We start from the raw sequence: 23,493 nt of genomic DNA, 5'->3' as shown, positions 1-23,493 counted from the left end.
TGGATCCTCTCTCTGCTCTCTGAGCCGCTGCCGCTCACGGGGAGCTGCTCTCCATGGCGACGGGGCGCGTGGGCTGGACCACTCCAGGACAACAAACAGCAGCGCACGTACGGACGTGATGACGTGTACAAGTCTGCATCGCTTCAACTAGCGTTAAAGGAGCTGTATGTAAGAGCAATAATAAAACGAATCATAAAATGACCCCGATATGTCAACAGACATTTAAAAATCATGTTCATTTCAAATACTTATGTCACTGACAACAGCACTCAAGCCAGGATATTCCAGTTTAAAAAGAGGAGTTGCAGCCCTCAACTGATGTTTATGTTGTCATTTTTTGTTTTGGCCTGAAGCTCCACCCTCCACCTATCTCCCAATCACCAAGTCAGTATTGTTTCGGCATCCGGGTTGCCAGCTCGGCTGTAAATTATCGCAGCCATGGCAGCCTACGTTCCTGCTGCATTCTGCAGCCTACCTGGCAACCTCTGGTCGGGGGGAGGAGGGGGAGGGTACACGCCGCTCAACAATATTTTGAAAGTGACTGCAGTACCAGTTTTTTTCATTTCTTACAGACGGCTCCTTTAAAGGAGCTTGAGGCCGGATTGAGGCAGAATTTATGAAAAAAATTCGTATACGTTTTAAGTTTTCTAGTAATAATGTCAGATGAAGCGTTCCAAACCAAGAAGAATGAGCCCTCTAGTGTATCTCTCCGTTGCCTTAACCAGGCTGTGTGCTGCAAAATGTGCTGCAATTCGGACTCCGAATTTCCCGCGCTGGGCGGCGGATGTGATGTCACATAACGCTGCATGCACGTTCTCCCGTGCCGGCTTCACTGTTGGCTGCAGTACCCCTGACGGCCATCGTGGCGAAGGGTGGCGCTAGAGAGTCTCATTTCTTAAAAGGAGCCTCATGCTCCTTTAATGAACAAGAAATAGTGAAAATTGTTAACAATCTGAAAAATAAAAAATGAACTGACTATACAAATATAGAATATATGACTTTACTCAAAAATATAACTGATGCTATTGTAAAACCTTTTACCCATGCAATCATTTTTAACAGGCATCTTCCCAATTAAATGAGAACAGTGTTCTGCCAATTTCTGCTGCTTTGCCAAAAAATGCTACCTAATGATTTTCTACCTTTTTGTAGAGCTACAATTTTACTGTTTTACTCCTTAGCCCACTTCCTTTTCCCCCCAAGTGGTCCTTGTTGCTTGCCAGGCCGTCATTGTAAATAAGAATGTGTTCTTAATGACCTGGGGCCTCATTTATAAAGCTTGGTTGCGCACAAAACAGGGCTTGAAAGATGTGCAAGCCACCTTCTACACAAAGGTTGGGATTTAAAAAGAAAAAACGAACCGAAAAATCTGCGTATCCCTACGCCAACCCTTACCCTCCCGTAGGAACATACTTAAGATATTGGGAACTGGCGACGCAGGCGGTGAGGTGGTGAAATGAAGCCAGATTCATGTCATACTTCTAATGTCATCACATATCAGACTTATAATATAATAGCGCTGATCGTGTCCCTCTGTGTTTGAAGCACAGCGTCAATCAGGACGCTCAGCTGCTGCTGGAGCTGCAGCCGCGGTGAGTGGGCTTGCCACCCGTCCCTTGAAATACGGAATTGTTACGTAATTGGGAATTAAAAGTTGCGTTCCGTATTGGTTCAATACAGAACGCAGTTTATTCCGTATTTTACAATTGTCCCATGCACGTCTGTCACACACGCACACACTAGTTAAGCCTAATTATGCCTAAATTATGGTTCCACGTTAAATCGACGCAGAGCCTACGCCGTAGGGTTACGCCGTAGGTTACGCGGCCACGCGCACTGTACGGTGCGCGTGGCCGTGTAACCTACGCCGTAGGCTCTGCGTCGATTTAACGCGGAACCAGAAATCAGCCTTGAGCAGCACTGAGGGGAGAGGGGAGGGGAGGAGGGGGAGCGGGGCGCCCGTCCCGTCTTCGCACAGAGTGTCTTGATGATTTGCAATTACAGGCTGAGCCTACCGTTAGTTCTTAAACTGTAAAAAGGGGGGGGGACAAGCATGAGTTTGAAAAGAAAAATAAAACGCTGTGAGGCGCAAGGGCGCAATTTCCTCTGGGAACAGGGGGGACATGTGCCCCTGTCCCCAGTGGAAATTGCGCCCTTGCGCCTCATGGCGTTTTATTTTCACTCGCTTTATTTTATACTATTTATATACTATTTATACTTTTACTGTGACCACCAAATAATGTGGTTTTCCTGGCCTCAACCTCATCCACAACATCTCGTTCTCAGTCTCTGTGAAATTTAGTGGCACGGTGGCTCGACACATCTCATTCATCCTGACGCCCAAACAGGCTGCAGGAAGCCACTACGCATGTTCAGCAGGCTCATTCATATGCAAATACTACTTTGCATTGCCCATTTATGGTATGAAGTGGGCGTGTAGAGGGCGGGATATGAGCCGAATTCACCTGCGCAACCTTCCAGCTGGACTGTGATTTATAAAGCGAACATTGCGTGCAAGTGTGCGTGCACACGGTTTTATAAATCTGGATTTTTTTTTTTTCATTTTCGGCTTTTGGGTTTACGTGCACTTTTAGTATGAATCCTACGCACTCTTTTATAAATGAGGCCCCTGCTTGGTTAAATAAAGGCCAATGACTGAATGAATATCAAATAAAGCGATAGAATTTTTTTTTTCTCTATCGTATAATGTTCACAAAGTGAAATGTGCTAAAATAGAACCAATATACAAAAGTGGAGACAAACAACTATACACAAACTATAGACCAATATCACTCTTATCTCAATTCTCCAAAATTCTAGAAAAACTTTTTGTAGCAAGACTTGATAGCTTGAAAAACACCAATTACTAAGTAATAACCAATATGGATTCAGAACCAACAGATCAACGTCAATGGCATTTATAGAACTGGTAGAAAACATCTCCAAAGCAATAGGTAATAAAAAATACACTGTGGGGGTCTTCATTGACCTTAAAAAAGCATTTGACACAATTGATCACAAAATACTATTGAAAAAAAAAAATATCGATATGGAATTAGGGGTATTGCCCTCTCTTGGCTGGAAAGCTATCTAGATAAAAGAACGCAATTTTTTAGCCTAAACGGAGTCGAGTCGGAACCCTTACAAATAACTTTTGGAGTTCCTCAAGGCTCTGTACTAGGGCCAAAATTATTTATCTTATACATAAACGATATATGTAAAGCCCTACAAAACATGCAGTGTGTTCTATTTGCAGACGACACAAGCTTGTACTCATCTGGTATAGATCTTGAGCAGCTCCTGCATGTAGTACAGAAGGACCTCAACATACTGAATAAATGGTTTAAAATAAACAAGTTATCATTAAGTACACTAAAACCAAATTCATTGTTTTTGGCAACAAAATGATAAATGCTCCAATAAACCTAATCATCAATAACAAAATTAGAACAAACAAACATTACTAAATTCTTAGGAATAATTATTGATGAAAAACTCACATGGAAGCCATACATTAATACCTTAAAAAGAAAATTATCTAAAACAATAGCAATATTATATAAAATGAAAGGTATTATAAATAAAAGATCATTACAAACACTATACAGATCCCTACTACTCCCATAACTTACCTATTGTGTGGAAGTGTGGGGGAGAATACGTATAAATCAATAATCCAACCCATCTATATTTTACAAAAAAAAGCAATTAGAATTGTAAACTTGGCTGACTATCTTGCATCAACAAACCCACTTTTCATTCAAAACAATACACTTAAATTGCAAGATATAGTTAATCTGAACACCACTGTAATAATATATAAGGCTTATAATAATTTACTTCCGGGCTGCATGCAGGAACTGTTCAAGCCAAGAGAGGGCAAACATGACCTCAGGGGAAGAGCAATGTTTAAGACAACAGCAGTAAGAACAAATACAAAGGGCAGATGTATTTCTGTTTTAGGAGTAAAACTGTGGAACTCATTAGACAACGACCTTAAATTAGCAAACTCAATAAAAGCATACAAGATATTATTCAAAGCAAAGGTAATGGACACATATATAGGAGCACAATAAGCAAACAAAGAAGAATGTACACATGCATGAGATGAAATGACAACCTAAATTGGTTTTGTCGGTTTCTTTAGCATCTTTTCACTTTCTGTTTTCAGAGCTATCATTATTATCATTATTATTACTATTACTATTATTACAGTTATTACAGCTATTACTATTATTATTATTATTATTATTATTATTTTGTGTAACCTCATGATACTTCATTTGTTCTTTTTGCATATTCTATTATGTTAAAAGGTGGGCAAGATAAGCTTTATGCTTCTAGCCCATACCTTTTCGGTCAAAATAATCACAATGTTCACCAGGGAAAAACCTGTGGATGTTTGTTATTTTGTTTGTTGATTTTTATGCTTGTGATTGACCAAAATAAATATTAACTAACTAACTAATATGTGTTCTTGATCACCAGGGGCCAAACCTGTCAGGTTTTGGATTTAAAAAAATATAAGGGAAATTTTCCCGCCGCTGTCCCACCAGCCCAACCGAGGTCCAGTATCTTACATTTTAAGACAGATTACTACCTGTCAACCACTTACAAAGAATAGAATAGAATACAATAGAATACAATAGAATAGAAAGCCTTTATTATCATTATAATGGTACAATGAGATTAGGCAGCAGCTCCATAAAAGTGCACACGTGTAAAGACTATGTAAACAAAGTCTATGTAAACAACAAAATAAGAAACAGGAAACATAAATATATATACACTATTAAAATAAATGAATGAATGAGAGAATAATGAGAATAACAAACTAAAATTATGTGCTTTTAGCCTGATAGGACGACCTTTGTTGACCTTTTGTTGACTGAAATGCTGTGTACATCCTATGTATGTTGTTCCTATAACAGAACCTAAATGAAAACACAAAGGGGAATTAAAGCACATTTATTTATTTTTAAATATTTTCAGTTTATATACACATTATAAACACATTTTCAAGTGAAACATTTACATTTTCTTTTAGTTTGTCATTTTCACTCATGTGGCTCTCTAGCATTCACTGATTGATGACACAGACGCATGTTTCTGTCCTGCTCATCTTTAGGAAAGTAAATTCGGTTTCCCAATTTTAGAGATATTTACACTAAGTCTTTTCATTTTTTGGGGCAGAAATGCCTTCTCTCTGGTTACATCCATGTCTGATATGTTTTTCCGAATGTATTCCAGTTGTCGACACTAACCTCGCGAGAACTGGCACTCAGGCTACAGCAAGGGGCAGTTATCGCGAGATTAGTGACAATTCAGTTTGCTGTTTTAAATATTATTGTATTATAAAAAGGGAAATCTACAGGGAAATACTAATACGAGAGGACAACCGAAAATAGGGTAAAATGTGGTAGTTTTTTGGCCAAAACGGGAACTTGACAGGTATGAATCTGATAGGCCTACCTTTGTTGACACTGAAATAATATAATAGTAAACACTTTTATTTGTCAGTATACATGGAAACACACTGAAATGTATCCTCTGCTTTTAACCCATCACTAATTAGACTAGAGAACAGTGGGCTGGTATTTGGACAGTGCCTGGGGAGCGGTTGAAGTTGAGGGCCTTGCTCAGGGGCCCAGAGTGGTTCACCTTGGTTGAACCTGGGTCCTCCAGACTCCAGTCCACTTCTGTAACCACTAGGCTGCCACTCCCCCTAGTGAAATGCTGTAGACATTCTTATTCCTATAATAGAGCCTAAATGAAAACACAAAAGGGAATTAAAGCACATTTATTTATTTAAATATTTTCAGTTTATATACACGTTGATTGTCTTCAAGTGAAACATTTTCTTTTAATTTGTCATTTTAACTCATGTGGCTCTCTGGCCCCATCTGCTCCTCTTTAGGGAAGTACATTTGGTATCCCATTTTTTGAGATATATAAACAAAGTCTTCGCTTTTTTGGCAGAAATGCTTTCTCTCTCATTACATCCATTCATCTCTGATTTGTTGTTCCGAGTTTGTTCCCGTTGTTGCCACTAACCTCGCGACAACCAGGCTAAAGCAAGTGGCAGTTCTCGCGAGGTTAGTGACAATTCAGTTTGGAGAGACACAGGAATGCTTTTTTAAAATGATTATATTGTAAAACGGGACATTTAGGGGGAAAATACTAATACAGGGAGTACGGCGGGAAAGAAGGGTAAAATACGGTAGTTTCCCGGCCAAAACAGGAGACTTGACAGGTCACTTTGCAAAATTTTATTAATAGAACAAAATAGTCAACAAAAAGACATTTGTCAGTGGAAGTTGTTGTAAAATTTGATAAGATTAGATTAGATTCAACTTTATTGTCATTACACATGTACACAAGTACAGGGCAACGAAATGCAGTTTGGCATCCAATCAGAAGTGCAACAGAAAGTATTATAGTAAATACAGTATATACAGATTATAAATTAAATAATGCAGAGATAGAAACAACCTATCTGAGGTTGCTAAACTAGTGCAAATATTCAGTGCATATGACTTGGGAGTGTAAACAAATGGCATAAAGTGTCTACAGTGCATATAGAGTGGTGTAATGTCATAATATTGTCACAGTGGTGGTTCTAGCTTCTATGCATGTCTGGGTTTTAGGCCCCCCCGCCCCAAGTATAACTGTACCCACTCTGATCATACACCTCACTACATTTGTGGTCTTAAAGCTTGTGTCACGCTGGTTGTGAAATGTGAGCAGAACAGCACAGCTGAGCCAGTCACAGTCGGTGCCATTCAAGTCGATGAGAGTGGTGCAACCGTTTGCACTGCTCCACTAAAAATGTGTTTCAGGTCTATTTTGGCGACCAACCAATGCTAGATTATGTCAATATAAACATGACATATCAAGCTGGCAGGAAGACAGTCCTGAGAAGGATATAGACAAACTGGTTAAATATCAAAATACAACAACACTTAGTGGGCTCCAACTCCTACGTGGACCGTACGTTATGCTGTGGAGATTGTGGGTACACAATTTCCAAAAGTTGCCTTTCAACTTTGGCTAGTCAGTAGATTGAGTCATAAGACATCTGACATGGTCAGAAAATGATATCGAGCAGGTTTTGGTCGCAAGAGTATGTTGTCAAACTGCTCACATTGGGACAACTGATTTGGGTGAATTTTATTTCTATGATTCCTTCATGATGGTTATCTCTCATATGTGACAGCCCAAAGTTACACAAAGTTATACATAGAAACTGAAATGCAAGATATAAGACAAAACATTGCCCCTTTTACAGACCAACTTTTTTTTTTATCTCTTTTTTTTGCACAGGATGAAAATGCATTTCGTTATTATCCAAATGACCTATTGGTAGGTCCTGCCCCCACTTTTGTTTTTTGTTGCTAATTTGGACAAGCTATCAGAATTGTTTAGTTTTATAATGGCAACTGTGCAAAAACCTCGTCCCAAGATGTTTTTGATGCAATTCAACAGAAAATTACCACATTTCATTGAGGAGCAGTCAAATGGTACTAACATATGCTTTAGAGGAATATTTACAAAGTAAAATATATAAGATTGATAATAAGGTTAAACTGGAAGTGAGGGTTTGTAGATGGCAGTACAAGCAGGTGAAGTCTCATCTTACTGTCATCAGGAATGCAGATGTCAATATCCTGGATCAACCGCTGCTAAGATTTAATACATTTACCTTCAAGTAGTTCAATTTCGAATGGCATAACTTTAGATCTACTACACTATAGAAATTCAGCTCTAGTGCTGTAAAACTAGTAGAAGTTCTGAAGTTATAGCACTATATTTCTTCAGATATTAGCTACCTAGAACTAGAGCTGTAGTTATAAATATATGATACAATACTGTTAATTACCTCGCACTCAATGATTAAATACAATTTGGTAATGTTCATAGAGTTAAAAGTATTGCTTCTTTGATTCATCCTAGAAAAAAAAACAGACATCCTTGTTGATCTCCTGGACATTAAGTTGGCAGCTAAATCTTAAGCGGAGATTTAGGCCTGTTTTTGTCGGGATTTATGAAATAGGATAAAATTAACTACATTACCCATTCTCTTGAAATACATGGAATCAGTATTACAAGTACCACATGCACATTGTTGTACCATCTTTTTTCATGAAGGCATAAAACAGATGGAAGTTCATGATCTTCCAATGTTTCTTTTATGGAGCGCAAAGCTACAGATGTCCCAGTTCTAGCCCCTGGGCAGCTAATACCCACAGTCATTGGCTAATCTACATTCGAGAGACGGGTTGATTAATATGAACCCTGACTTAGCCAGTTTTAAATTCAAACTGAAAAAAAATTACAGGGCAGCTTGGTGGTGTCACAGCAAGAAGTTTTCTGGTTCACCTGGCCTGGCAGGAGCCTTTCTGAACTTTGCATGTCCTCTTCGGGCTTGCATGGGTTTTCTCTGGGTACAGCTTCCTCTCACAGTGCACATGTATGTTAGGTTGACTGATGATTCTAAATTGCTCGTAAGTGTGCGTGTGTTTGTCCAGGGTGTACACCTGACTTTCACCAGTAATAAGCTGGGATAGGCTCCAGCAGACCCCCGTGACCTGTACAGGATTAAGCAGGTATAGAAGATGGGTGAAAACATCCGTTTTGTCTTTGTCATATTACTGCTCTGTAAATATGATTGCACTATATTGTTCCTATTACCAGCCCTTGACTGCCATGTAGGCGACCTAACAAATAAACCACCTGTTCAAAGTACTTGAAGAACTAGTCACAGTTCTATTGTGGATTTATAGTGTTTCAGTGTTTTGTTCTTTTTTTTTTTACCTTTTCAAGTAATTCCACAGCAACTCCTGGGAGATTAGGACTCTGTGGGGGATATATCATCTGATACTGGACGTTTTGTTCTTGTTGTTACACAAGATATTCTTTGCAAAGCCACAGAATGAATACAGGGCTGATCAGATGCCTTTCTGATGAAACCATAAACACCCAAGCTTGAACTTTTTTTCATAATACTGGACATTATTATGAATCAAAAAATTCTGCAAGGTGAGCATTTGGTCATTTGTCCTTTTTCTTTTGGAAACCGTTCACATAATCCTTAACTATGCCTTCAGTTGACTCATTTCAAAGTAACTTTTACACATTATACATATAGAAACCAGATTTTGTCTCTATAACAATGAAATAAAAATGAAATTGTGTTTGCACTGGCGGGAAATCCCCTGTTCCAAAGACACATTAGTGAAACTAGGCATTACAGCCACGAAAAAACTACTGTGAAACCCTTCATTGTTCAAACCACCATTTACTTTTTCAGCATCATTATCGCCCTTGCAGCAATGACTGAACAAACTAAATAAAAAGGGGGGCATCCGTTTAAGAAGACACCAAACCTTTATCTGGTTTGGCAGTTCCTATGGCTTTTGTGAGGATCAGACCAGAAACCTGCTGATTACCCTGCAGTCCTTCTGTCCACCAAGCACAGGCTTTTTATAGATCACATCTCAATATCCTGGTTTTAAATCGTTAGCTGATATGCGATCTGCTTTCACTTTACACATTTGTGACGGCTCTTGGAATACTGTGGCACATTGAAATTTACATTCGATCCAATCGAGCCAATAAATTCAGATCAACAAAAGTATTTGCATCACTGTTAAATCAAAAGGCACAGAGTAAAAACACTTTTGTCAAATTTAACAGTAATGGGAAGCTGACAGTTACAGTTGCTTTAGTGAGGCACGTGTTTAAAAAAAAGATGTGTGATCAGCATCAGATTCTTAAAACTGCAGGGAAAACAAGGAAGTGAATGTGAAAGTTAATGTAAACCCCAGGAGATCATCTAGTGAAAGACAAAGCAATCACATGCCAGTAAAGCGCTGAAAATGTGTGCTCTCAAGAGCTTCCATGCAGACACTGTATGTCCTAAGACAAAGTGGTAATGAAACACTTGCATTGTTCTTTTCTTTGAGATAATTACAGCTTTTACTCATTCAGGAATCCAGCGCGGCGTGCAGCAGTGTTATTATCATGCAGTGAAGCCTGAACTGATAAACTCGCTCCCTCAGCAGTTTTTAGCGGACATCATATTTATTCTCTGGAGATAAGCAAAAATGCTTGTTCCAATGTGGCTCCCTCACGTTGAGCCACCAGTTTCATCCTGCAGTGACGTCCTGTCCTGTCTTTGCCCTGAGTCCTCATACGGATACGTGGACTCTGGAAGGAGTCTCCCTCATCCGGTGCTGTGGCTCAGCTTTACTGTGATTAAAAAATGACCCATGATGTGTCATCACACTATGCCCTCCGCTTTTATACCCTCTGGTGTATTATTTATATCCTCAAAGAGCTATATGTCCCCCGGTGAAAGTGCTGCCCTTTTCACCAATCAATCGTCCCTTTGGTTCACTTTACATTGGAACTGTAAAGTTGGTGCGCTGGGGGAGGGTGGTTGCTTTATAAGAACATTATTCAAATCTCATTTTCCCCCTTCAAACATTTAATGTGCTAAAAGCATCACCAGTTGGGGTGAAACTGTTTTAGGAAGCCTTATTTCACACCACTGACATAAATACATAATGCTGCATGAATGCTCAAATCCCCTTGGTGGCACTAAATACTCTACACGCATTTGTGGTACATGACCTTTATAATTGTGGTTACCTCATTTGAGGTTTTGTGTCGCAAAAAAAATGATCCTCGACGGCGCGGCTGCACTGGCACCACCTCCCCTGTGACCAGTGCTTGCACATCCACACAGGCTGTCTGGGACATTTGGTTTTACAGCCTGTGAAAACAGCCTTTGTTAAACACAACATTCCTCACTAGTCGCATTGGTGAGCCTGTCCTTGCACACCTCAGAACCCTCCCCTCTCCCGTCCCTCCCCCATTGTAGCCACACTCACAGTCCCATCCCCTGCCAAAGTCGGCCAACTAGACAAGAGAGAGGTCACCTCGCTGCTGACGCTACACACTTGTGCTTGCAGCTCCACGTAAGTCATCCCCCATAACGAGCTGGCTCTCAAATGACCCTCTTGTGGTGCACGCTGACCTTTAGAAGGTATATGTGAGGTCAGTTAAGACATATTCATATTACGGAAGGATATGCTATTAGATTAAGCATTATTTTTAGGACCGCAAGTTTCCACAACATTAATTCTGTTATTAAGACATGCATATCTATTGGAAAGAGGAGTCACGGAAATCATTTTAGTGTCTTTTTAGTGCAGACTAATTTGAGTTCTTTACTGTACAGCCCTTGCTGCATTAGAGAGGCAGGTGTAGATATTTGTACCGTGGGATGCAGTAGAGTCACATGAGGTGTCTTATATTAATTACTTACTCACATTTAAAACCTTTTCTAATAATACAGAACTAATGGAATTAAAGTAATATGTTATTTTTATCTCCCTTTGAGAAAATACTGCCAGGAAACTGCACAAGTAGCTTATGCCAATGGATTTAGATCGCCATCTGCTGGAGTAAGGCTTGATGGCAAAAGCCGAGTCTTAGAGGAGGAGAATTTGATTCAAACGTTGGCAGAGCAACTATTTCACATGAATTTAAGCTTATGAATTAAAAGTTTACTTTAGAAAGTTGTTCTCGAGTAAAGGCCAGACAAAACTCTCACCAGGCAAGTGTGGTGCGTCTGCGTGCAATTTATTTTTCAGGGGTGACCGGGCGCTCACCTCTCAGCCCGAGCGCAACGTAGACTGGAAAGAAAAACGTGCAAGTATGAAGTTCTTCCCATTTTAAAAGCGGATCATAAAAGTGTAACAGCTCGTCCAGGCCTTAATGTTGCCCAGAGGCACGCCGCCTCGTTTCCTGCTCCGAGTCAGTGTGGAAAGATGCTTTCTGTAGATGAAGTGACGACAGGCCTGAAAGCGCCACCGGGGAGAGTGAGGATACGGCTAATCTGCAGTGAAGGTGTAGTCGCTGAGTGAATACAAAAACCAAAAAAAGCCAAGGAGCACTGTCATGCAAGTATGGTCAAAGTTTCTGTTTATGGGAATACTTGAACAGAAAATAACGTGATATCTAAAAAGGCATAAAATAAACACGAAACTTCATATTTTCATCATTTTTGTTTCACGCAGCACCATGGAAATGCTTTCGGTCTCCTAAAGGTATGACCTTTCAAGGTGTCAGACCTTAAAGGAAACATTTTTCACAAATTACCACACATTTTGAGAAGTTTTACAAAGGTTTTAAAAGCTGACTCCGCCGGTTAAGAAAAAATATCAGCTGCTATAATAAGAGTTGTACAAACATAGTTAAAAACTGAACTGAATTAAATAAAATGTTACTAATCCCCATGGACAATTATATTTGTATAAATTGTGAATAAATAATTGTAAATAAATAAAAAGCGTTAATAAAATAAGTCAACCAACTGTTGGAAAGTGTGGCAGAGAGACAGACGTGTATGAAATCTTTAGAGATCAGCATAAAGTGGATAGAAGGGAGCTTTTGTATTGCAACTCTGTTATTTTAACCAAAAAATGGGGGGGGGGTCGGGTCATAATACATCTCCTTTAACGTGTGAGATTGGCAGTTTTACTGTCAAACACTTAATATTTTCTTCATCAGAGGTTCAGTCATGGACAGTTGGTACTGATCCCTCTTTTACGCACCGTTTCACTGCTACTCATCCACCCAACAACTGCCCAGCTTGTTAAAACACGGCACCACAGATGGAGACCTAATGGCAATGACCAGCCAGTTCATTACAATTGAGTCAAAATCATTTATTAATAATAACATTTTTTCCTTTGTCCGTATACGCTCTATGACACTGTTGGTCCTATTTGTGTCTTTGTTTAATTTTTTTTTTAAAGATCAACATTAGGAACTATCCTATCTGCCCAGTTCTGAAGTGCAGGTCTTAGGAGGAAAGAAGTCGCTGAGGAAGTTCTCACTCTTGAAATCTGGTTGAAATCTTGGTAATCCTGAATATTTTATCACTTAACTGTTGCTACTTATGCTCATAATTGTTTACTTGTTCCACAAAAGAGACCATTTCAAATACAACACTTAAAACGGATAACATAGTGAATTGAAGTGATCTAAGCAGTCAGATAACTATCAGCCCAGTGGCTGCTAGCCAAGACCAGGCCCCTACAACCACTTATCACCTTCCTCTCCAACCATGCCTCATGAAAAACGAAGATGGGAACGAAATGAGGAGCCTAAAACTAGCATGGATGAGGAGTATGTCTCTATGAACACCCTAAAGGAGCTACTTGACCGGCAAAAGCTCTTTTACAAGGATATGCTGGATCTCCAGGAAAAGAACTAGAAGACCTTCTTTACAGTTGTCATGGATTCTAGCAACAAACAAATAGATGATATTGTAAAAGATATCTTGGAATACACACATAGTACGGAATAGTCTCAGTCAGAGGTGGAGGAGCTAAAGAGTGCTCACATAACCACACAACACAGAACTATAGCTTATGTGGATAATTTGTTGTGAAAAATAAAAGCAAAATAGTTGTTACTTCTGAAGCCGAGCAAAAGCAGCATTATTTGAAGCTACAGTTGGGTGGAAACAATTGCAGGAAGGCTGGATGGGTGAACATTCCCTTACACGTTTTCAGACCTGGCCAGTCCCATTGGCTTACCTGTAGAGGTGCACAAGTGAACATTTAGCAAAAGGCTTTACATATACAGTTACCCCAATGGGAGGACAAGTTTTAGCTTCAGCTCTATTTCAAATAAGAAAAATAAGCACATTCCTGCTACTATTAATAGTGTGATCAAATGTACTCTTTCTGAAGTTTCTCTGACTGTTAGAGCAACCAGACTATATCCAAGATGCTCACATAGAAACAATGTAAAACATCAGTTCATGATTTAAATTAAAACCTGACTAAATGTGAAAAGCAATGGTTTCCAGATCTCATGTTTTAGCAACAATTTAAGACACACTGACTTGATTCTATTTTAAGTACAATTTAAATATCCCTCTTATTTAGTGCAACAAGATATAACAAGTGCAAGCCCTAAGCACACAAAACTAAATGTACTATAATGTAATTTTTAAAATATTTTAATTTAAAACACTAGAAATGTGAATCTATTACAATAAATTAATATAAAACATTAAGCAGTTCTTTCGATTGTATTTATTACGATGACATACACCAAAACATGATCCATAAACCTGTTGCTTTTGAAAGCGCCGAAACAGTTTTCTATTTGATCACAAGTCCAAACCCATCAAAGGAGGTTCTGAATTATGATGCTGCTTTTATTTTATTTGTAGGACATAGATGCAAAAGAAACAAATTTGGTTACGAAAGAGTCAAACACATCACACCAAGGAATGAAGATGCTGCAGAGATGTTATTCCACCCACTTTCAGTCCTCTCTGAGATAAGCTTCAGGGATTTCTTCCTCGTCATTCCCGCTTTCTAATGAGGCAGCATGCTGAGACATCCTTTCAACCTCCATCACTTTAGTTTCAGACAGTTTCTTATCTGCGTCCATGGAGAGTTTTCGGGTCTCCTCCATCTGCGACTGAGCCACCTGGATGTTTGTCCTTAACACGACGGACGCGTGATCAGCTCCTAGAAATGCAAAGTTCAAAGGCTAAACTTCAGACATAACATTCGGTCATTAAGCGGGGACTCTTGTCAATCATCTCCACTCTGTTTAAGGCCTGCAGAGTGGCAGTAAATGATCCATCCGCTGTCTGAAGTGCAACACTGAGAACAGATAAAACAGGAACAGGCCACGAGGTGACCCCCAGTCCCACAATTTTATTCATCATTCGAAAAGGCCTCAGAAGCTCTGGCTCAACACTTCAACTACCACATCCCTGCCAACCCCACACAAAGCCACATATTTCTGAGTGAGGAGAAACATCTGTTACACACCTGATACATACGCAGCTTCAGCCGCCGTTTCGCACAGACTCACTGCTGCGACCCACATCAACTCCAGTCGCTTGCATTCATCCTGTATGTCATTAACCTGTCAAGGATTGTAGGATTAAGGAGCCATATTTGTAATGAAATAAGAAAAACTGAAAGCTTTGCCCTTTTTAATGTGAAACGAACACATGGACTGACCTTTGCACGCTGGGTGATGATCACTTGCCAGATTGAATCCTCTGCTGCTTGAGTCAGTTTTCCCAGTGAGTCCAAATATCGTTTTTGAAGGGCAATGAGTGTGTGCACAGCCTGTTTTCAAATGCAGGAAGGATATACACGGTTTACTTTTATATATAAGAAAAGACTGATTAAGCAGGGAAAGTGGAATGTTTTCTTTAGTTGTACGTCTCTGATAGCTATCAGAGCATCATGTCATGCAAATTTAATGATTTTAATAATTAAGTTATCTACAGAGGAAATGTACTTTATATGTAAAGGTGAAGTTGACTTCAAGCATTTTTTTTTGTAAGTCCTAACATTTAGGTACCAGAAGACCAAGACATACCTTTGAGTACTCTGTAATGGCATCAATGAGAGCCAAGGTGGTCTGCGAGAGAAAAGTGCTTGAACTATCTGTTACCAGAGAGGCTGCTCTTCTGATCAGGGAGTCGTGGGAGAGGGGTTCCACCTGCAACAGGGACACACGGGGTAGATACTGGAAGGCTTACACAGATGTTGCATGTTTAAATAAGGTTTATCTGCTCCAGACAAACCCATAGACATATATACGTAGACGCAGCATCGAGTGTTCTTGCCCGCTGCTGCAATACGTCAACGACACCGCCATATTGGATGTGGCAAGACTGCGCTGGAAACTAATACAAGTAAATGGACTTATTTTCATAAAGCGCATTTCTACAAAGAAATTTACTTTTTACCTCTCATTTATTAATTCACACACGCACTAATATACTTGGGAAACGGTTAGGCACCAAATATAATATATTTAATTTTCTCAGATGGCAAAAATAAGAACTTTATTGATCCCACATAGGAGTAATTCATGTTATATCAGCTATAGAGAACAAGGTAGTGCCGAAAAACAATATATATCCCCCCTCACAGAAATAAGAAAAATAGAGAAACATATTTTCTCATCAACAAAGCATATTTTACATAAACATATTTAACATTTTTCAAGTAACAAAATAACATATTTGAACCATTTTTCAGATTTTTTCAGTTATTTTATTGTCTGAAAAATGGTTCAAAAATGTTATTTTGTTATTTGAAAAATTTTAAATTTGTTTTGTTGATGAGAAAATATGTTTCTCTATTTTTCTTATTTTTGTGAGGGGATATATATATTGTTTTTCGGCACTACCTTGTTCTCTATAACTGATATAACATGAATTACTCCTATGTGGGATCAAGTTCTTATTTTTGCCATCTCAGAAAATTTACTTGTATTAGTTTACAGCGCAGTCTTGCCACATCCAACATGGCGGTGTCGTTGACGTACGTCTCAGCGCTGATGGGGCGTCTACGTATATATGTCTATGGTCAAACCCACCTGTTTAAAGGGAACAGCACAGAGGCTGACCAAACCCCCGACGGCCAAGGACGCTGCACTCGAGAACGGAACTCGTGTCCATTTGCTCGGTTTACAAAGGTCAGTTTTTCTGCCAGTCAACAAAACACGAGCAGAGCTCCTAAAACAAGATATATAAATAAGTTTAAAACGGCAATGTAAGCTTATGAAGCATCGACATAAAATACATGAAATTATGTTTAACACATTCTGTTTATTTTTTATTTTTTCTCCCAAAACACAGTTACACAAAAACAAAACAGTGCGCTGTACCAACTTCCCGAGGGCTATAGCTTGTTATGCTATTTTCACTCATTTTATTCAATTATTTCCCAAGTTTATGTATTTCAGCTTTAAAGATACACTTGTCAAACCATTCTTTACGCATATAACAGCAATATTCGGGGAACATCGCAGCTTTGTTTACATCATACCTGAGGAAACTGAGGCGCGCTAGAGCCCTCCGGAGCGCGGCCATATTGGTCCGTCACGACAAAATGTTCGTGTCGTTCAACAAACGTTCCTGTTCCGACTCATGATCGATACAGGTTTTCTTTTTGTGGCACTACTACCATCTGCTGGTGTAGACTGGCACTTTTAGCTGCCTAAAATAAAATAAAATACCGGGGCCTAGCTATATTTTCCTCAGCATGTCCACTATAATCTAAGCAGCTATCCTTGCAAGATGAATACTACTAATAACCTTGTGGATGAAACTGATTTTGAAAATAAGGAATTTATTTCCAAGTAATGAACAGAATCACAAGGAAGATAGTTGAATTAATGATTGTATGCACTTCTTGCAGACTTGAACACATATCTTTAATTACTACACAGATAAAGGATCAATGCTGCCTAGAATTTCGTTGTTATGAAACAATGAACAATGACAATAAAGAATCTGGAATCTTGAATGATGTTTTATGTAAAGCGCTTTGTGTTGCATTTTTTATTTTGTATGAAAAGTGCTAAACAAATAAAGTTTTATTTGATTTTATTTGATTCGATCTGGCTCAAAGTGACATACTCTGGCTTCTCATCTTTATATATTCAGTGACAATTGGTCACTATTTTGCGTTCTATCCATATTAAATTATCTTCCCTTTAAAACAATTTTAATCTGATATGATTAAATCATCTTTTCTCTCTTTTTCTTCCTCAAACCTTTTCTGATTTTCACCACTTTGAAATCACTGCTACAATAAATTCATAGTATTATTTTTTTTAAACAATTTTCTTTGCTTCAAATAAGCACTGTTCTGCTTCTCAAGGCATTTGTTCTCAACTCGTTTTGTATCATTTTCAGATTATTATATGTTCTTGGTTTAATGCTTTTCCTGCTGTTCCTTTTAACACAACTAAATTAATTCTCACCTTGTAATTATCTAATAAATCAAGCAAGATTGTGTTGATTGGAAAGACTGAACACTGTCGCCCTCTTCTGGTGAATTACGGTAACAGCATTATTTTGTGCTTGGTCGCGAAACTGATTTTTTTTATACACATTTATATACATATACATTATATGTGTGTGTGTGTGTATATATATATATATATATATATATATATATATGTATGTATGTATGTATGTATGTATGTATGTATGTGTGTGTGCGCGTGTGTGTGCGTGTGTGTGTGTGTGTGTGTGTGTGTGTAAAGACAGAATAAAGTGGTAGTACACTGAATTAAGAAGAAAAGACTAATTTTAGTGAATAGAAGATTCGAAAAACTGCTGAAATGATGAGACTGAAGAAGAGATGTAATGTTTAATAAGGATGGTCCTAATTGTACACAATAATGCCAAATACAAATATACATCACTCAGGATAGTGTGATAGTGCACCTCTTTACAACAAAACAGTAATTGAAAAAACAACCCCCTGCCTTCCACATCTGTCCTGCAATCATGTTTATGCTGTTGACTTTACCCAACAACAACATTGTCAACAACATTGTCTCCAATAACCTGGGGAGACTCTTTAAATGTAAAATGGTGCAAAAAAGTGCCCAATATACATCACTGATCAGAGGTGGACAGGGTGGCTTTTTTCAAACTCCCTAGGTGTAGAGAGGATCTCTCTTGGACCACACACTTGGACCACTGCAGCTGTCAAAGCTGCCCATAAGAGAGTTTTGTTTTTTTCCTGAGGAAACTCAGGAAGTTTGGAGTTTCCACCACCGCCCTCTGCACCTTTTACAGAAGCACCATTGAAAGAGTTTCCCATTGGCTCTATCACCTTCTGGTACAGCAGCTCCTCTGCTGCAGACAGGAAGTTTCCATAGAGGGTAGTGAAGACATCACTAGCTGTTATCTCTCCTCCCTGTAAAGAATCTTGAAACCAGGTGCCTCAGTAAAACAGAGAGTATTCCTTGTAACTCTTCCCACCCTGCTTATGGATTTATTTAATTGTGGCCATCTGGTATTGGAGGATCCAAGCATGAACCACCAGACTAGGAAAATAGCCTTTTCAATCAATATGTTTCTGCAACTTTTGGAAATATTTTCATTACTTAAATGCCTTTAATTATATATCAACTTTGGTTAAATTTTTATCGATTCTTATAGCCTATTGTTTTTATTTGCTTGGAGTATTGTTTAGTGCATGCCTTGTCACACGTTCTCCATTGCTCAGTATAACCATGTGTGGCGTACATGACAATAAACCTCTTGAATCTTGAAAAATAAACAACCTATTTTACCCCTGTATTCAATATAAAACACATTGACCACATATAAAATGGTGCAAATGAACAAGGTATCTAAAACATGACAGGCTACAAAAAGAACATCCCAGACAGTCTTGGTGTTTCAGGAGTTTATCACTCTGTGAAGGACTGCATCAACAATTAGTTAATTGACATTTTTCAGAAATTTAAAAAGGCTAAAAATGTGTCTATATTTTTATTTGAAGTACATTATGGTATTGAAAGATTCAGAGAAATCTCAGCACCCAAGCGACAAGGCCAAAAATCAATGACATGTCATTGTGGGCCTCAGGCACCACTGCGTTACAAACAGGTATCATTGCAATCATCACATGAACCCAGAAAATATCTAAAATAAGCATCACCAGTAAACAGAGTGTCATAAAAACAAATTCATTCATCTTCTGTACTTTTCATGAAAAAGTAACGGAATTCTGCAGTAAAAGAGTCCAGGACCTAAACTACCTGCAGTCCAGACTTATAATATACCACTAAATATATAGAGTGGGGAGAACGATATTTGATACACTGCCGATTAGGCAGGTTTTCCCACTTGCAAAACATGTGTGTAATTTTCATCAGAGGTACTCTTCAACTGGGAGTGACGGAATCTAAAACAAAAATCCATAAAATCACATTTCATGATTTTTAAATAATTATTTGGCATTTTATTGACATAAGTATTTGATCACCTCCCAACCAAGAATTCCAGCTCTCGCAGACCTGTTAGTTCTTCTTTAAGAAGCCCACTCATTACCTGTATTAACTGCACCTGTTTGAAATAATTACCTGTATAAAATACACCTGTCCACACACTCAGTCAAACAAACTTGAACTGCCCCACAATAGCCAAGACCAGAGAGCTGTGTAAGGACATCAGGGAAAAAATATTGTTGGCGCAATAATTAGAAAATGGAAGAAATTCAAGATGATGGTCCATCTCCCCTCAGACTGGGGCTCCATGCAAGATCTCATCTTGTGGGGCATCAATGATCATGAGGAAGGTGAGGGATCAGCCCAGAACTACAGGACCAGGCCAATGACCTGAAGAGAACTGGGACCGCAATCTCCAAGAAAACCATTAGTAACACACTGCGCTGTCATGTATTAAAATCCTGCAGTGCATGCAGGGTCCCCTTGCTCAAGCCAGCACATGTCCACGCCCGTCTGAAGTTTCCCAATGACCACTTGGATGGACCAGAGGGGGAATGGGAGAAGTTCATGTGGTCTGATGAGGCAAAAATAGAGGTTTTTGGTCTAAACTCCACTCGTGTTTGGAGGAGGAAGGTCGAGTACAACCCCAAGAACGACATCCCAACTCTGAAGCACGGAGGTGGAAACATCATTCTTTGAGGATGCCTTTCTGCAAAGGGGACAGCACAACTGCACCGTATTGAGGGGAGGATGGATGGGGCCATGTATCACGAGACTTTGGGCAACAACCTCCTTCCTTCAGTAAGAGCATTGAAGATGGGTCGTGGCTGGGTTTTCTAGCGTCACAACGAGTGTGTGTGTGTGTGTGTGTGTGTGTGTGTGTGTGTGTGTGTGTGTGTGTGTGTGTGTGTGTGTGTGTGTGTGTGTGTGTGTGTGTGTGTGTGTGTGTGTGTGTGTGTGTGTGTGTGTGTGTGTGTGTGTGAATATAGGTGCCTTATCTGTTCAGCATTTTAAATCATCTTTCAAAATGTTAAAACGTCCACTCAACAATAAGTCATCTTCTTTGTCCTTTTCTCAAATACTGATATATTATTGCATAAAGAAGGTTTGATTTTTGAATGATTTGGGGTATGAGGTGTCGAATATTTTCATTTTGCCTTCTAATTTCCATTAGTTTCATAGAAGCTTATTTTGTTTCATTAATTCAAACAAAATATTGAGATATACAGAGTTGTTTTTTTCTGCAAGGTTTTTTTTCTTCTTGTTTTTGTTACATCAGCTAGTTAAGTGAGCAGTCTTTGAATAATTAATGATGCCGCCAATAACCATCCCTTGTAATTGGTTTCAGAGGAACTTATGAATACACACAGGTATACAAACAGTAAGGTAATCATCACTCACATCATCATCATTATTACCAAAACAACATCTGAAAACAAGCCAGAAAACAAAGTTTAGACTAGAAATGTAACTTCCTGCACTGCAAAAACTGGCCTTTGAGATATGAGCCTTATATTCCTAAATCAAGTCAAATTGTTTTATATTAAGCAAAAGTAACCAACTTTCTTTACCATAACTCTTAAAACTTGGAATATAGTCCATCCACTACTCAAAAAGTAAGACTAATTTTCTTGAAACAAAACTTTTTTTTACTTGCAAATTAGTTTTTACATTTTTATGAGATGTCAAGATGAACCATTGGATGTTGATGCCTTTGAAGGACATGGAGTGAGCTACCATGCAATAAAGTAATGAACACTAAATTATGGTCTTTGGTCCTTGTAGCACCCTATAATGTAATAATTTCCTGATAATGTAATAACGCCTGAAAATGTAATACATTTTGCACTTAACTCAATCAAAAATGTAATAAAACCCAATAATGTAATAACTTAACCAATAATGTAATAAAATATCCTGACTGATATTGTAATAACATTTTTACCGATATTGTAATACCGTATTACATTATTGGGAATTTATTACATTTTTAGGTGGGTCTTTTTTTTCAAAACTGATAATGTAATACTTGACAGATAATGTAATATATTTGTTTATTTTCAGTCCAGAGTTCAAAATTTTGTGTTTTAAGATTCCAAGAATGTTATATACACTGGATGTGAAACACCAGATTGACTATTGGGTTAAATTGCAGACTTTGAGTTCCATACAGTCATACGCAGATATGCAGATAAGAACATTTGCATTTAACTCAATCGAAAATGTAATAAAATCCAATAATTGGCCTGGAAGCAACAACACCCGCTTGGTAAAAGGCTACTCCGTCTGAACGGCGACACATGGTGGTTGAGGAGGTGTGCAACCAGGAGGAGGCAGCCAGGTGTGCAAGCCCAGTAAGGGTGCTGGATGAGGTGGGAGGGTGTGGAGAGGAGGAAAATCATGTGGAATGAGATGTGGAGCATGGAGTCTAATAGGCTAAGCTTCATCATTAGAGCCACTTATGATGTCCTGCCCTCTCCAACCAACCTACATCTCTGGTATGGAGAGGACCCAGCCTGCCTGCAGTGTGCAGCCCCAGCAACCCTCAAACACATCCTGGTGGGTTGCAAGACCAGCCTGACCCAAGGAAGATACACCTGGCGCCATAACCAAGTGTTGAAGTGCTTGGCTGCTGAACTTGAGGACAAGAGGGTCACCATCTACGCCATGCCTTTCAACACCCAGACCACCCTCCCACAGAAGACAACATTCATCCGAGAAGGGGAGAAACGGAGAACCAAGCCATCACCTCCAAACTCAGGCCCACTGGACACAACCCGGGATTGGGAAAGGCGGGTAGACCTGAGCCAGAGGCTGAGTTTCCCACGAGAAATTTGGTCTTCTGGTCCAAGTCCTGTCGTCGTGTCTTCATTGTTGAGCTGACTGTCCCGTTGGAGGATGCCATCGATGAAGCATTTGATAGGAAAAGGCTGCACTATGCCAACCTAGCTGCTGATGAAGAGGCGCGGGGATAGAACATAAAGGTGTGGCCAGTGGAGGTGGGCTGCTGAGGCTTTGTAGCCACACGGCTCCTGAAGGAAGTTGGGATCAGAGGACAGGCCCAGCAGAAGGCAATAAAAGAACTTGCCAAGGCAGCAGAACGGAGCAGTCACTGGCTGTGGCTGAAACAGAGGGATTCAACATGGGCTGCCAGATGACCATGGGGTGCCACCATATGACACACACCCAGGTTTGATCAGCCTGTGGTGGGCCAACCTTGGTAGAGGGTGTATTGTGATAAGAGGCCGAAACACCTGATGAAGTCAAGGCACACAACTGATGATGTGTAGCATCAACTGATTGGTGGCGCCCCGCGACCCTGCCCAAATTCCATCCCACCGACATGTGCTAGGAGTTATTGTGCTGACATATTTAGGGATATTAACAGCTAGTCCTATTAAGAATCTTTTTAAAGAAGTGCAAGATGACCACAGCTGAGAGGGGCAAATTTCTAAAAGGCAACATATCAGATGTTCAGGATGGCTACCTTGTTCAGTCACAGCCAGTTACCAGAAAAGAGTAAAGCAGATCCTGAAAAGCCAGCTGAATGGAAAGAACAAACCCAAGGCCATCAACACATATGCCCTGCCAGTAATTAGATACCCGACTGGTATAATAGCCCAGATACAGGAAGAGATGGAAACCACTGATGTCAAGATAAGGAAAGTCCTTACG

General features: G+C 39.4%; 1 protein-coding gene across 2 annotated transcripts; it reads right to left on the bottom strand.

Annotated features, from left to right (window-relative positions):
* Positions 1-11,700: 11,700 nt before the first annotated feature.
* Positions 11,701-16,967, bottom strand: LOC133441901 (diablo IAP-binding mitochondrial protein-like). 2 transcript variants are annotated; one of them, XM_061719651.1, is made up of 7 exons: positions 16,893-16,967; positions 16,441-16,579; positions 15,433-15,555; positions 15,066-15,176; positions 14,871-14,967; positions 14,351-14,561; positions 11,701-13,613 (listed from the first exon to the last, which is right to left on the bottom strand). In XM_061719651.1, exons 1-6 carry the CDS (start codon positions 16,934-16,936, stop codon positions 14,353-14,355), a joined length of 723 nt encoding a protein of 240 aa, XP_061575635.1. In that variant the 5' UTR covers positions 16,937-16,967; the 3' UTR covers positions 11,701-13,613; positions 14,351-14,352. The 2 variants fall into 2 exon arrangements, with proteins under 2 accessions (XP_061575635.1, XP_061575634.1); XM_061719650.1 differs by lacking the exon at positions 11,701-13,613 and having other exon boundaries at positions 13,659-14,561.
* Between the last annotated feature and the right edge of the window lie 6,526 nt (positions 16,968-23,493).

This window comes from Cololabis saira, chromosome 4 (assembly GCF_033807715.1).
Source record: "Cololabis saira isolate AMF1-May2022 chromosome 4, fColSai1.1, whole genome shotgun sequence".
NCBI lineage: Eukaryota > Metazoa > Chordata > Actinopteri > Beloniformes > Belonidae > Cololabis > Cololabis saira.
Note: the sequence above shows the minus strand (reverse complement) of the source record. Positions and strands in the feature narration are given on the sequence as shown.